The sequence below is a fragment of the Callorhinus ursinus genome, unplaced genomic scaffold (assembly GCF_003265705.2).
Source record: "Callorhinus ursinus isolate GAN/ISIS: 27379988/994484 unplaced genomic scaffold, GSC_fseal_2.0 scaffold15, whole genome shotgun sequence".
In the NCBI taxonomy this organism is placed as follows: domain Eukaryota; kingdom Metazoa; phylum Chordata; class Mammalia; order Carnivora; family Otariidae; genus Callorhinus; species Callorhinus ursinus.
Window position 1 is genome coordinate 41747044 of NW_027397077.1, and position 15442 is coordinate 41762485.

The 15442-nt window shown below is 38.1% G+C and overlaps 1 protein-coding gene across 7 annotated transcripts in view; it reads left to right on the plus strand.

Annotated features, from left to right (window-relative positions):
* The window catches only part of PPARG (peroxisome proliferator activated receptor gamma), a 131109-nt gene that overhangs the window by 90700 nt on the left and 24967 nt on the right, over positions 1–15442 (plus strand). For all 7 annotated transcript variants that reach the window (XM_073901662.1, XM_025885387.2, XM_073901663.1 and 4 more), the window contains 2 exons: positions 2599–2737; positions 13452–13651. In XM_073901662.1, the coding sequence (XP_073757763.1) occupies positions 2599–2737; positions 13452–13651 (339 nt within the window). The remainder of the gene's footprint in view (positions 1–2598; positions 2738–13451; positions 13652–15442) is intronic.

Consider the following 15442-nt stretch of genomic DNA (forward strand, 5'->3'; position numbering starts at 1 on the left):
GAGACATTTGGACAATAGGAAATGAAAAATCAGGAAAATACAAATTAAGATCACACTTAGATTCTATTTTACACATACTGCATTGTCAAGAATTAAGAAGTCTGACAATACCAGTTGTTAGAGGGAATGTAAATTGATAAAATCACTCTGGAAAACAGTTTGGCATGATCTTGTAAAATTTCACATTCACTTATTGTACAATCCAAAAAACTCCACTCCTAGGAAACTCTTGTACATGTGCATCATAAAACATTTACAAGAGTATTTATCGAAGCACTGTTCGTAGTAGCAAAATATTGGCAATAATTTAAACATCCATCAACATGAGAAGATATCAATAAATTGTGGAATAGATATACAGTAGAATATTATGAAATTGTGAAAATGAAGAGATCCTAGCTTTTCACAAGAAAGTAGATAAATTTTAGAAACCTAATACTAAATTAAAAAAAAAAAGAAAATCCCAAAATACTATATGAAGTATCATACCATTTATTTTTTTTTAAGATTTTATTTATTTATTTGACAGAGACACAGCAAGAGAGGGAACACAAGGAGGGGGAGTGGGAGAGGGAGAAGCAGGCTTCCCGCGGAGCAGGGAGCCCGATGCGGGGCTTGATGCGGGGTCGATGCGGGGCTCGATCCCAGAACCCTGGGATCAGGAGCTGAGCCGAAGGCAGACGCTTAGCGACTGAGCCACCCCGGTGCCCCATATCATACCATTTAATAAAGCCCCCAAACAAGCATAACTGATCAGTGTATTATTCAGTTTTTACCAATAGTGTGATAAAACTGTATTTTCTTAAAAGTCAAGAAAACAATAAACACAAAATTGAGAATAATGATCACTTTGTCACGAGGACACAGAGGGCAGGATTTGGATAGAGGAAGAATTTCCAGTCATGATTTTAAATCTTGGCAATGGGCTCGTGTGTGATAATTATCTTACTGTGTTTTATAATTACATGTATTTTCTACATGTTTGTAATTAATATTACATTTAATAAGATAACAGAAAAGGAAGAGAGTATGCCAATGGCCTTGTGGTATCTCAGTCATGGTTTAGGATAGAAAAATATCAGAAATGGCCCAGAAAGGAAGTTAAGTGACGTACATCTTCATTCAACAGATTTTAATAGAAGACTACTGTTGGTATTTGGGTCATATCCAGTGGCTCCCCATGGAGCTCACAATTTTAATTGGGCAGTGGGGGAAGGGCAGAAAACAAGCACTTAAATATAATAAGTAAATTATATGGTATGTTAGAAAATCCTAAGTGCTATTGGGAAAAAAAAAAAAAAAAAAACTAGAGTAGAGTGAAGGAGACCAGGAGCTCTAGTTGAGAGGTGGGGGCAAGGACAGGCCACAGTATTAAATAAGGGTGTATAAGCCTCATTGAGAAGTTGAGATGTTCGCAAGACTTGAAGGCAATGAGAAGAATAAGCAGGTGTATATTTAGAGGAAGAGCTTTCCACGTGAGAGAAAGAAGTCAGGAGTGACTTCAGGGAGCTTGAAAAAAAGTTTGGCTTGAGAGACTCAGAGGGTGGTTGTGCCACCTGAGATAGTGAAAGCTGCCAGTAAAATGAGTTTGCAGGGGTACGATCCGGAGTTTCAATGTTGGACATGCTGGGTTTGAGGTAGCTGTTAGATTTCCAAGTGACGTGTCAAGTAAGCAGTAGAAATACTTGTCTAGAATTCAAGATACAAATCTGGAGAAAGTGAAAATGCATGTCAGTGGCAGAACCAATACTAGTTCAGGGATTTTTGTACCAAACAGGGTCAGATAATATTTGAAAGAGTTAAGAATTGAGTTTCATGGAGATGAGCACAGTGGAAATGAATAAGAACACTTTGACCAAAAAACAACAAAAAATGGAATTAGCAAACATCTTCAATTAAAATTTCTTTCAGGTCTTTCAATAAAGTATAACTACGGCAGAATTCAATTAGCCTCAAATCGACCTATTTGCTATTTTGAGATGGCAGTCCATTGTCTGAGGATTTATATATTACTTCTCCTGTTCTTTCCTATTATCTTTTTTGTTGTTGTTGTAGGTTATGACAGTTATGGAGCACTCTTTCAACTGCATAAGTAAATGAAACCAATTCTGTAGGAAATTATGCAACATAGAGAATTCTAAAAAATTATCCACATGTGGATTTTTATTGGCCCTGATCATGTTTTAGGATGAAGTGATTATAACTTTGCCAAATGGCTTAGCACAATAATAAAGGCTGGGGCATGCTGTTGGAATGATCTGTAGAGAGACTGAACTGATTACATGGTGTTTTATTTGCATTACATTAAATCCAGAGCACTTCTTAGAGCATGCTGAGATCCAAGTGTAGAGCCAACATACATTGAATGACATCAGTTGGCTATGGTCACTGTTTCAGAGCTAAAAAAGGACACTGGAGATCTTCTGGTTCTATATGTTATAGCAAAGAAAACTGGCAGTTAAGTGACTTGTCTGAAGTCACCAGTGACAAAGCCTACCTTTTCTGTTACCTAGGCCAGTGTGTCTTTAGCCAAATGTTGCTGCTTCCATGTATCATAAAGACCTAAGATTTGCTTCTTTTTTCCATATCCTTTTGCAGGGTTTCTTCCGGAGGACAATCAGATTGAAGCTCATTTATGATAGGTGTGACCTTAACTGTCGGATCCACAAAAAAAGTAGAAATAAATGTCAGTACTGTCGATTTCAGAAATGCCTTGCTGTGGGGATGTCTCACAATGGTAAGTGAACACTTAGCACACAAACTTTACTGTTCTCATTATGGCTGCCAGATCAGTGGCCTTTAGGGCCACTGCTGAAAATGTGCACAGTTTCCCACAAAATGCCAGATTTCAGAATAGTATATGCTGATAAAGCATTTCTCATTTCAGTCAGAGTCTAGGCTTTTAGTGTAGAATACTTCTCTCTGTGGTTGGGCATCTGCCATGATGGGAGAAAAGACTTGAAAACATGAGAAATAATAGAAATATCTCGTATTTTAAAATGAATGTAATGATTGTGATCAGTTTTTTGTATTGCTTTAATAGCATTAAAAACAGAATTATGCTTGTGTGTATCAGTAGTTTCTTTATACTTTAAATGTAAGAAAATTCTGCAAGTTTCTGGGTATGGAACTTTAAATGGCGTATCAGAATTTAGAATATATCCTTTTTTTCCCTCTTTACTGTGCAAAGATAGTTATAGGCATAGTAGTATCCTTGACTTCGAGGAGCATGCAGAGTTATGGATAAAGCAAAGAATTTTAAGATTCCACAAAACTTTAGTGTCCATAGAAACATAAGAGAATAAAACTTTGTTTTTTAAAGCCATATCTAAAATCAAGGAGTGTCAACTTAAGAGAAAGAATGTAGATGACCTGAGAAGACCCTTGTTTTCGTGAATTGTAGAACTAACTCAGTAAAATCACGGAACATAGGCCTGTTTGAAGAAATAGTTCTTGATTTCCATTTAGCTCAGATTGGTGTTAACAAAGTTACAAAGCAAATTTGATAGTAACTTGATAGTATTATATTTGTCACGTATTAGTTCTTTGAAAACGCATTATGGCTCAAGAAATATAAAATGCCAAAGTGATCAAATAAAATCTGAAGTCTCAGTTCACTACATACTCTATTTTTTTCTTTCTTTTGCCTTCACCTGTGTCAAAACTGATCTGGTGAGAGAATAATATTTGAAGTCAATCTTCATAATGTTAGGACTCCAAAGCATCTGTGAAAATTAAAGTTTTATTCCATTGTGCAGATGTTTGGTTTTCACAGTGGACATCTTCAGAATATTTGAGAATCACTAATTGGTTGATATCCAACTCTTTAAAAATAGCTCACAAAATTATAGTTTTATAATTAATATGGGTCATTTCCTCTAAAGGCAAGAATATATTATGAAGAGATCTATCAGCTCTACTGGGCAGGATGGAGATTTGGTCTGACTTCCCTCACAATTGATTACATCTGCTGTGTAGCAGTATACAACTGCAGTCATTGATTGCAAAATAATTTACTGGTTTGATTCCATCAATTTCCTTTCTACTTCAGACTTCATAAAGCATAAGGACACATTTTCAAGTCAAGGGTTATATTTTAGATGATGCAATCAAGTTGCAGTAAACTTATTTTATCTTTATGAAGAAATCTGACTTTGAAATCATTACTAAGACTGCCTAGAAAAGCATGCCATTTCTGCTTTTAATGGTATTTATTTTTTGCCCTTTAAAAATTGTCACTTCACATAACATTTATTTCCTGTTGCTTGCACACATTCACATAAAATACTTCTCCTTTTGCTTATTGTTTATAGGCAAATAATATTTAAAGCCCAACAATCTATGTAGTATTGATGGTATAATTTTCTCTTCCCAGAAAAGTCAAAGAAGGCCCATAAACTTATTAATAATGTCATCATTTGACTTCATATGACAACTTATTCTATTTAGAGAGAAGAGTAATCTTGATAGGGAGTGTTCAGTTAGTTCTTCTTGGAAAGAAAAAAAAGGAATTAAATGTTCTGGCATCAAAGACTTACGAAGTTCAACATTTACAAGATTGCGACTGTGACTAAGAAAATCCCTTCTAAGAGGTTTTTATGGGAATGTGTTTGCTGCACAGAAAACATCCATTTGATCTGCGCACAAGAAGGGAAACATAACAACGAGGTTTTGAGTAGTTTTGCCTGTTATGTGAGAAAGGAAACATTTCCAAACACGAAGTTTTCTAAGAGGTTGTAGTAACTATTTAAAACTATTTTGTTAATTTATTAATGTTTTATGTGAATGGCCCTCACTGTAATAACCCACCCAACTTATCAAGAGCCTTCTACTGTTATACCAAAATCAGCACCTCGATGCTTTCAGTAGACACAAGAAGAGATGAACGTCCTCCCAAAGTAATTTACTCCATTCTCTGTTACTGTTGTTTCTGCTCTTTCATCTCTGTTTAATCCATCTGATGCATGTAGCTTGCGCACTAGCCACCCACTCCCAGCTTTAAATGAGGCTTCTGAAGTAACCTTCAAGGAACCCTCAGGGCCCAGGGGAACATTGTTGAAAAATCACTGAAACAAGGATTGCTAAATCCTTTTCAACTTTGAAAATTCTATGAGTTTACGTAACTCAAACTACCTCCCTGAATTTTTCACTTTTCAACAAACTGGACCATATTTTATAGACATTGTCACCATTTTCTCAAATATGTAGGTATCTGGCATCTGTTGACTACCTGAATTTAAAAGTTTCCACCTGTATGTTTTGGTGCCATAAAAATATAATCCATATGCCTGAATCAGGCCTTCTGGATGTTCTGAACAATTGCTCAATTGATGGTCACATAATGATGTAGCCTCAGAGTACAAATCCAAAGCAGTCAGGGCTGAAGAAAGTGTAAATGGCTAATGGCATATGGTTCCATCTGAAGATGGATTGTGATGTGTAGCCTAAACATTGTAGGACAGAAGGATTTCAGAATTCTTACACTTGGGAACCCAGTTGTTTCTCAGAGATCTATTTTCAGCATTGAGTAGGAAAAGCACCCAAGTGTTGGACTGATATGCTTTGGGAGCAAATTTTTTGTTTTTTGGTAGTGATCAAGATAAACACGTGTTGCAATTGTTTTGATCATTTAACATACCATCATTTCTAGACCACGGGTCAGTTCCACTGATCGCTCCCCTGTCTTCCTGAGTCATGCTAAGCACAGTCAGTTCAATACCCTGTCAGATACCTTTAGAGGGAATCTCCAAATGAAAGTAAAGCAGAAATCAAGACCCAGCTTCCTGGCCTCTACCCAGAGGTACATGTGACTTACCACGTGATCACAGCATCACCTGCTACTTGTTCATTTTGAATTAGTGAAGCTGTTATCTACAGAATCCTGATAAAAAATACCCTCATAGATTAATGTAGTTTCTTCAGTCAAATGGGCCCCCACATACACTTTTGTATTTTTTCTTAGTATAATTTTTGTTTTAAAGTCCTGTTGTCAAGATCCCTGACATTAATCATATTTTTAAAATGTGTCTTCTTTATTTTTGATAAGATAATTTATTCATTAAGAACTTTGACTAGTGAATATTTTGTCTTTGGAGCTGCTTTTCATGTATGAACTAAATAATAAAATTATAAGTGTAGGCTGTTCATTTTAAAAAATAATGTGAGGTAGAGAAGAATTAACTTGTTGCTTCTGAGTCACTCAGCTAGGTTTTCCCTGTGCCACTGAGATTTGAATGAAAATGATGCTTTTCATAAATATAAAAATTAGTGAAACCTTAGCTTTACTGATCAGGACATTCTATTATATAAAGACTGACAACTTTAAAAATAATTTCTCAGCAGCTTCATAAAAATCCAGAAAAATGGTTTCACAGATATTTGTGGCACTCAGCATTTTTTAAGGCAGTTCTCTCCTTCTTTGTAAAAAAGAAAAGCATGAATGGCAAATAAGTTTAAACTCCAGTGTGTTAGGTTTTTTTTTTTTAGTCTTCTTTGAATATAAAGGAAAATTACCCAAATGTTAATTTTCAGAAAATTTCACCAAGTAAAGAAGTCCCGACACATGGCAGCCGTGTGCTCAGACCAGCAGGCATTCATGGTTGCCCACACGCTAGCCTCCACCTCCTTTTCCCACCACTGCCCTTTCCAACTTACACATCGGGTAAACTGTGTACTTTGCCGTGCCTGCACAGTGCTCTGTGGTGGAATAGCTCTGGGCCTCGGTTTATTATGTCTTTTGGTTCTCCGTCACAACTCTACCTGGCATTCAACACCCAGCTGAAATGCCTTCTTCCGTAAGGCTTTCTAGCCGCCCCCCCTTCCTCTTCTGTGTGTTGTATACCTTTCCTGTGAAACCACACTCTGTTTTCTAAAGCAAGGGAACTATCAGGTCGATATTCCAAAAACTAAACTACTGACAACTGTGAGGAGGATAGAGAGAGAAATAGGGAAATTCGTCAGAGGACAGATGCAATATCATGCATTAAGACAGTGGGAAGGGTGAGTGAGGAGAAAGGAAATTGAGAAAAATATCAGAGCGTGACCAATGAATACAAGTGTCTCAGGGAAAGAGAGGTTGTCAGAAATTGTTCAGGGTGTCTAGTTGGGTGATAGGATGAATTAACCAAGAAAGGGAAACAGAAAGAGGAGACAGTATAGAGGGGAAAATCAAAAGTTCATTTTTAAAGTTACATTTGAGGGTTCTACGGGATATCTAGCATCCATGTATAAAGGAATATAGGAGCAAGAGAAAACTCAGAGTCCAAATCTCAGCAGTCATTAGCACATTTGGTGAGTCAGAGAGAAGACTGAACTAGGAACAACAGAAGGGAAGGAAGAGGGGCTATCAAAAAAGGTCTGGAAAACAGGCAGAAAGATAGGAGAACCAGAAAAGCAGAAACCACTAGGAGAACAAATTTGAAGTAAGAGTGTAGAAGGTCAACAGTAGCAAAAGCTGGGAGAATGCTGGAGAGCTCAAGCAGAAACGAGAGCTCTGAAGAAGCCCCTAGATCTGGCTGTAAGAAAAAACATAAGGGACTTTTAAGAGCAAAGTTTTGGAAATTTAAATGAGGTGTAGGCAAGATTGCAGTAGGTTGGGATGTAAATAGTGACAAATAGAGGCAGAGAAGGAAGACTCCTCTTCCAGTAACTTCAGGGGTGGAGGAAAGATGGCCCGAGGAGGTTATAACTAGGGTCAGATTCTTCAACCTCTGCTTTGGTGGAAGGAAGGAGCTAGTGAAGAGAGAACAATTCATATATATGTAGGTTCTCCCCTACTAGACACGGCCTCTCATCCTGTGTCCCCCAGGCCATTCTGTCTAGCACAGTGTCTTGCATCAAACTGGTGTTCAGTGAATGAATTAAATGATACCAGGCAAGACTTCGGGGAACTGGAGATTGGGTCATGTGAGGCAGAGGTGTTTTGCCCATCTCTACTTTGGAAAGAAACCTAGACAAATGTTCAGATGTCCTCTGCAAATAGTTTGAAGATGTTACCCCTGAATAATATTGGTGCTAAGGCTGCTCCTTGTTTAACATAGAGGAGCTAGAAAATGATAGTTATTAGATTCCCAAATCCTGCAAAACCTCAAAATGCACAAGTTTTTTCTCGAGAAAGAAAGGTAGAAAAACATAACTTATTGGCAACAGCCATATTATAACCAATAGTGTTCTATGTCCTTATTTACATGATAAGGCTTTTGTAAAATCAGCATGTTAAAATTAACCATGAGACATAGCCTTACCAATTGTCAAAAGTATGATTGCAAAGTCACCCCTTATATGTTAAAAGACAAAAATACTTTTAGTAAGACTCAATTCATTCTTCTGTTTTCTATTAATTTATAATTTTGAAAACTGCTTTAATTCATCTTTATAATTAAGTAACATTTGTCTTTAAATGCTCCTACAATTAGGTAGGTGTTTAAAAAACACATTATTGGGGTGCCTGGGTGGCTCAGTCTTTAAACGTCTGCCTTCAGCTCAGATCATGATCTCAGTGTCCTGGGATCGAGCCCCGCATCGGGCTCCCTGCTCGGCGGGAAGCCTGCCTCTCCCTCTCCCACTCCCCCTGCTTGTGTTCCCTCTTCCGCTGTGTCTCTCTCTGTCAAATAAATAAAAAATAAGATCTTTTAAAAAAATAAATAAAATAAAAAACACATCATTATCATTAAGAAATATTGTTTCTTAGCACTGTACCAAGATCCAAAGAACAGGATATCTAAATCTGCTTGGAGTTTGTGTGTCCAGTAAATCAGTGCTAAATACACAATATTGAATCTGTCATAAGCTAGTAGTGAATTGCATTCAGTTCAGTAAAATTGTATTATGCAAAGGTAAGGTAGTCTATTTCACCAGAAATTGAGTCTCCACCAAACCTATTCTTCCTGAAGACTACATACTGATTTTGATACTGACAATTTTTTTTAAACCAAGTTATATGAATTCCCTGTAGGTGATTAATTATCCCATATATGACACTGAATGCCAGTGTTTTGGAAGTTGCTCTATATGTCAGGTGCTATATATATAGAACAGAGAGAGTGTGTCTTTTTTTTCCCCCCAGGGCCTCAGAGACTAGATAAAGATTGCTTTAAAAAAAGAGAGAGTGTGTAGTATGTTCTGCAATACTATGTGTCATCGAGATTCATAGAATTTTATAGCTAAATTTAGAGCTAAAAGAAGGAAACTTTAAAGGTCTTTTCCAAGTCCCTCATTTTATAGATAAAGCAGTTAAAGACCAGAGAAGTCAAGCCACTTTTAGCAGGTTTTTCACTGAGCGGAAACTAGAAAGTAGATTTCCTGACTACTTGAAGTGCAGTGTTAATTTCATTGCCTTCCAGAGAGGCCAAAAGTTCTCCCTCCGTGACTCATAGTAACACATGGAGCACGTTTCTCTGTCTTTTAAGCAGTAGTAGAAGATGTGGGAAAATATTCTTGTGTATATATGGGCACACACAGCCTTTATATTGCTGGTCCCTCAATCTAGAACTTTGGTCTTCTTTTTCTAAGCTCTAACTTCAGTCTTACCAGAAACAGCAATCCAAAAGGAGAATTACTCTTCTTGATTCTCAGATTCTCTACCAAATGGGTGGAAACTGAGGTTCAAGAATTAGTACACCATTCCTTAAACAAGTTAAAGACAGAGAGAGATTTACAGAGATAGATTAGGTTTTCAGGATTTGTTCTTTATCTGTGGGAATGTATCTAGGTCTGTGTACCATGGCTACCATCCTGGTCTATAGTTCACAGGAACCATTGTACCATGGTGGCCCTAGACCACTTCAACCACAAGTAATAAAAGCTACATTTATTAAGGATTACTACGTGCCAGGCACTGTGCTGAACAATTTCTGTGCCTTATCTCATCATTTCACATACAGTAGATAGGTATTATTAACATTGAACTCAAAAGCAACAAAATAAAATTGGCATTTTTTCCCTAAAAAAATTCATACAAATAAAAAATGCCATTTTCTCTACAACTTCAGATTTCCATATGTTTTATGCAAATTTAGTTTCACCAAATGGGATGTATTTTTTAATCCCTTTGTTTGAAAATGGTAAAATCACCAAATGATTAGTTGCACTGATAGTTAATTGAATCTAATGTACAGCATGAGCATTCAGTGATACAGAAAATTTGTCCATAAGATTTAACCTTTGGGGGGAACTTTGACTTATAAAAATTCACATTTGTAGCGGAAGGCTTTCACTTTAATATGTCCTAATTCTAAAATGAATTTTAGAAGTCATTTCAGCTATTTTTTTGTTAGGTTACGGAAAAGCAAGACCAGCAAATGTAGTAAGTGTCTATGTTTGGCTGGGTTTTTCCTAACAGAAATTTTATTTCATAATTTTTTTAAAGATTTTATTTATTTATTTGACAGAGAGATAGACAGAAGAGCATAAGCAGAGGGAATGGCAGAGGGAGAGGGAGAAGCAGGCTCTGCACTGAGCAGGGAGCCTGATGTGGGGCTCAATCCCAGGACTCTGGGATCACGACCTGAGCCAAAGGCAGACGCTGAACCATCTGAGCCACCCAATACTGTTGATACACAATGCTACATTAGTTTCAGGTGCACAACATAGTGATTCAGTGTCTCTCTACATTATGCTGTGCTCACCACAGTGTAGCTCCCATCTGTCACCATGTTACCATACCATTAGCTATATTCCCCATGCTGTATCTTTCATCCCTGTGACTTACTCATTCCATAACCGGAAGTCTGTACCTCCCACTCCTCTTTGGCTGTTTGTTTATTTTAAATTAACTTTTTGGATTACCTTTTAGGAAAGAAGTGCTTTCCTAGACATGTAAACTTGACTGTATATTCATAATGTAACCAGAGCCTAGAGCAATGTTGGGCACACAATAGACATTCAATAATGACTCACTGAGTGAAGAGATGTACTGTGCGCTCTGTTAAATAAAGAGTAGCAGATTGTTGGTGATTCTAATCACTCTATTTTGGTATAGAATGTTGGTAGTCTCCAGTCTTTACACCAAAATTTCTTCTTCCTTCAATATGCCATAATTCTTACTAGGTGCTTTCTTTTATGATCACTTTCCCAAACTTCCCTGGGTATATACTGTCTCATTTTCTGTTTTTAAACTTGATACTTTAGAGTTTATTTCATCAAGCATTTATTGTATACCTACCATATGTATTTTGTTGCACCCCGGAGGAAAAATGAGAAAACCTGGTACTCACAGATTCTAGTAGAATAACCAATATAGAAGTACAGTTCTGGTTTGCTACCTGAGCTAATATATGCATGCAACAGGAGCCCATCATTTAGGAAGGTTTTCTAAACAGTCCCAAACCCCAAGTTTTTGATACACTCCTCATTGGGAGTAGGTATGACATATCAACATTTCCTATGGAAGATACATAATTTTAGAAGTTACCAAGTGATTCTAATATGCCCTGCCCTCCCCTCCTCACTTCTCAACTGAGAACTACTGACGGACAAGGAATAAACATAGTACAGGGAAACAAATGATTGGACCAGCTTCACAAAGAAGGATTTTGAAAGGAATCTGCTCTCTGTTCTCAGGTTGTTGTTGTTTTCTGTTTTATTTCAACATATATTATACAAAGATTTAACATGTGCTGGACGTTATACTAAGTGCTGAGGATTCGATACTGAGCAAGATTCCTGCCTTCGTGCAGATTACATAAGGGAGACAAGAAACCACTGTAGATAATTACTGTGATCAGTGCTGTGAAAGAGAATACAATGAGTAATGAGATCATATCCTGAGGGACCTAAACAAATCTGGGGCAGAGGGGTGGGGGACTGAGATAAGAATGTGAGCAACCATTCATTGCCTATGCCTAAGAGAATGGGGAAGAGTGAGTAGAGAGAAAAGATTTTTGACCAAAAAATGGCAGTTGTTTAAAGATTTCCATTTGGAAGAGGTCAAGGGCAGAGGATACATTTACCAAATGGATATAGGCTAATTTAAAGGCATCCTAATTGAGAGGTAAGATTCTCTTCCCCTCTAATTCAGAGGTCCCTAAGGAGGCCCCCACAAACACAATAATTGTATTAGTGATCAAGCTTATTAGGGTCACATGAAATGTATTTATGAATTTGAGACTCAGGGGTGCACAGCAGTCTCTCCTCTAGCCTACTGAAAATGGAATTCACCAAGTATTCAGATGGAAATGTGTTTATGTACTTTAGTGTCTTATGGTAGAATGCTACCTTTAGCATTGTAACGTATAGCAGGAAACCATCCATTTATTCATTCCTGCATTCAGGAATTTTTGACAGAGCATCACTAGGTGCTAGAGATATAAATGAGTATGATGGGCTCTGCCCTCAAGGAGCTACAGTGTAGTGAAGGAGACAGTCATAAAAACACACCACTGTGCTACCACGTGGGGAGGGTAAGAGTTGAGCTCCACACAGAGTACTGTTGACTTTGGTATCCAAATGTCCTTGTTATGGGAAAGTACAGAGAGTCCAAAGCATTTGGAGAGAAAAACCATCTTGGTCAAAAGAGGTACAAACATGATTTTTCCCCCAACCTAGGCCTTACTAACCTCTCTTAAATGTTCCACTTTGCCTTTCTTTCTTTAGTTTTCTTCTTCTTTACACTTCCTCACCCCACAGGAAGCCAAATGTTAAGTAAGGAAATGGTCTTTTTGACAAACATCATTAAGTGGTAATCCTGGAGAGTCAGGGAGAATGATTACGGCTTCTCTCTACTAAATGTAAAAGTACTCTCTGGTCTAATAACATGAAAGAAAGCACCATCCATATTTCTTTATAACAGGGACAAAATAGATCATATAGATTCTCTGAGAACAACGCTCTGTCTGTACAACTTTGAATTTTGCACAGTTCCTTCAGTTTGTGAAACATGTTGATCCTTTTAGGGCCTGACCTTATGTCAGATGCTGGGGATGCAAAAATGAATAAGACATTGTCCCTGGCCTTCAGGATGTTCTGTAGTGAGATTAATAGACATGTCAAATAAAAAGTACCGTTTGAAATTGCTGTCATTGAAGAATGTACCAAGGGCTGTTGGGAGTACAGGCGAATGAATAATAAATTCTGCTTGAAGAAGTCAAGGAAAGCCTCATACATAAGATGACATTTTAATTGGGTCTTGAGGGATGAGTAGGAGCTGGCCCTCACCTATTTTATATGTAAGTAAATACACTTTTCTCTCTTTGCTGAGCTCCTAGATTCTTTCACCTTCCCGGTAAGATCATGCATTAATATTTTTCAACTAAAGAAGTGAACAATTTAATTTTTACTGATAGCCTGCCTGCGTACTGCCATGAAATATAAACCTGAGCAAAGTTGGAGTAGAAAAACCAGACCTTGAGCTTGGTGAAAGCGGGGGGGTGGTGCTTTTACTGTGTGGGCACTAGGACTGGGGGAGAGCAGCAGTGATTCAGTGATGCATCCTTGTCATTTCTCTCTCTGTGTAGCCATCAGGTTCGGGCGGATGCCACAGGCCGAGAAGGAGAAGCTGTTGGCGGAGATCTCCAGTGATATCGACCAGCTGAACCCAGAGTCGGCTGATCTCCGGGCCCTGGCAAAACATTTGTATGACTCATACATAAAGTCCTTCCCGCTGACCAAAGCGAAGGCGAGGGCGATCTTGACAGGAAAGACAACAGACAAATCAGTTAGTTCTCTTCTGCTGTCTTCATTTGGGGTGGCTGGGTTTATTGTTGCTGTTGTTGTTTTGTCTTTGAGAAGATCATTCACCCTGTTACACACACATACGCACAGTCGTGTTTAGCTGTTGGCTGTTACATATTACAGACTGAAACACAGGAAAAGAAGTGTTTTCAGATAGGACAAGTAAACCTTATTTTGAAAAGGGAAAAAGTCCTTCAAGTTCTCCTAATAAATTCTGTGAGAATAGTATAAAGCCCCCCGTCTTCCTGCTGCCCTCCTTCAGGATCCATATCTTTTCTTGACATCAGAACAACTGGCCACAGCTACATGCATTCCAGCAGCCTGGCTTGTCTCTGGGAGGGGCCTGACCTAGGTTTGGAAAAGGTATTGGGTCCCATTATTTTACAGTTCAGGAGAAATGTTACTTACAAAGTTCCATGTGGGGCATAAAAATACATCTAGATATTACATTTCCTTTCTTTCCTTGTGGCTCTGTTGATGGCTCCTGGGCAACTGGAGGCTCAAACCTTTGATTACATACGTGAATTTTATCTTCTGTGAGGCTCTGAGCTGCCTGGGCTACTCCTCCCATAGATTCTCAAACATCTGCAGGCTCATTCATTACAGTTTAGAAAACCCAGAGTAGGTTATAACTGTTACTGAGTCCAAAGCAGAACTCTTCCTGGATAGGAAGCTGAGAAAGCAATGTGAAATCCAATTAAAACAAGACACAGCTACACCTGAATTTGAGTTTCGGTTCTGCAATCAGCTTGCAGTATGACCTGGGTCACATCTCTGTCCCCGTTTTCACAGGCAGAGGTCTGACTTTGATGGTACTGTCTGCAGCAGTAGGGTTATAAGAAGTGCAGAACACATTCAGAAGACAGACACCGTCCCAGCCCTTGAAAGTCCTTTTGTGCTTCATTTGTTTTTAAATGTACACCTCCAGGAGAGGCATGCAGTTACTTTATATATGTGTGTAACTTTGTCCCCACTCCATTATATTTGGGGAAAAATATCATTAGCCTTTAATGTATTTTGATGACGGTCTCAAAATGTGATTTTCCCCCCTTTTAGCTATAAACCATTAGAGTAGTGTCAGCTAATAGAAAAAGAAAACTGTGGGATACTGCTGTGTAGAAAGCCAAATGCCAAGAAGGACAATGAGTTTTCTGACTACAAGAGAGGACGCTGATACCTGAACAGTATTATACGTGTATCCCATTCTTTACAAATTCAAAAAATCTTACACGTTCATTATGTTCAAGACACACAGCCATCTGACAGCTGCTGTTATTATCCTGTTTTTAAAGATGAGGAGACTAACATCCAGAGAGGTTAAACATTTTGCCCTGAGATCACACAGTTAGCATACAGAAGAACCCTATGATACAGGCCTACTAACTTCTACCTCAGTGCATTCTGAGCACGATACTCCCTCCTGGAAGCTCCTCTTTCCATTGGCTAGCAATGAGCCAGGTGGACAGATGCACTAGGAAAGCTTCACCTTGGGAAAATGTACTGCGTTAAGATTTATTTTTACCAATTTTTAGAATGGCAGGAATCTTCTACCTTGTTCTGCTATCCCAATATATTCACAGCCAGGAAATTTTTGTCTTCTGCTCTTTTGTTCTTCCCAAATTTCAACGTCTAGGACAACTATCTTCCATAGGGACAGGACTGCAGACTCTAGGTCCTAGTAAAGCTGAGTCTGTGTATTCATTAAATGCCCCCCAAAAATCAGGGTACAGCAAAATAAAAGCAAGCAAAGACCTCTGTGTAGCTGATGTGACTA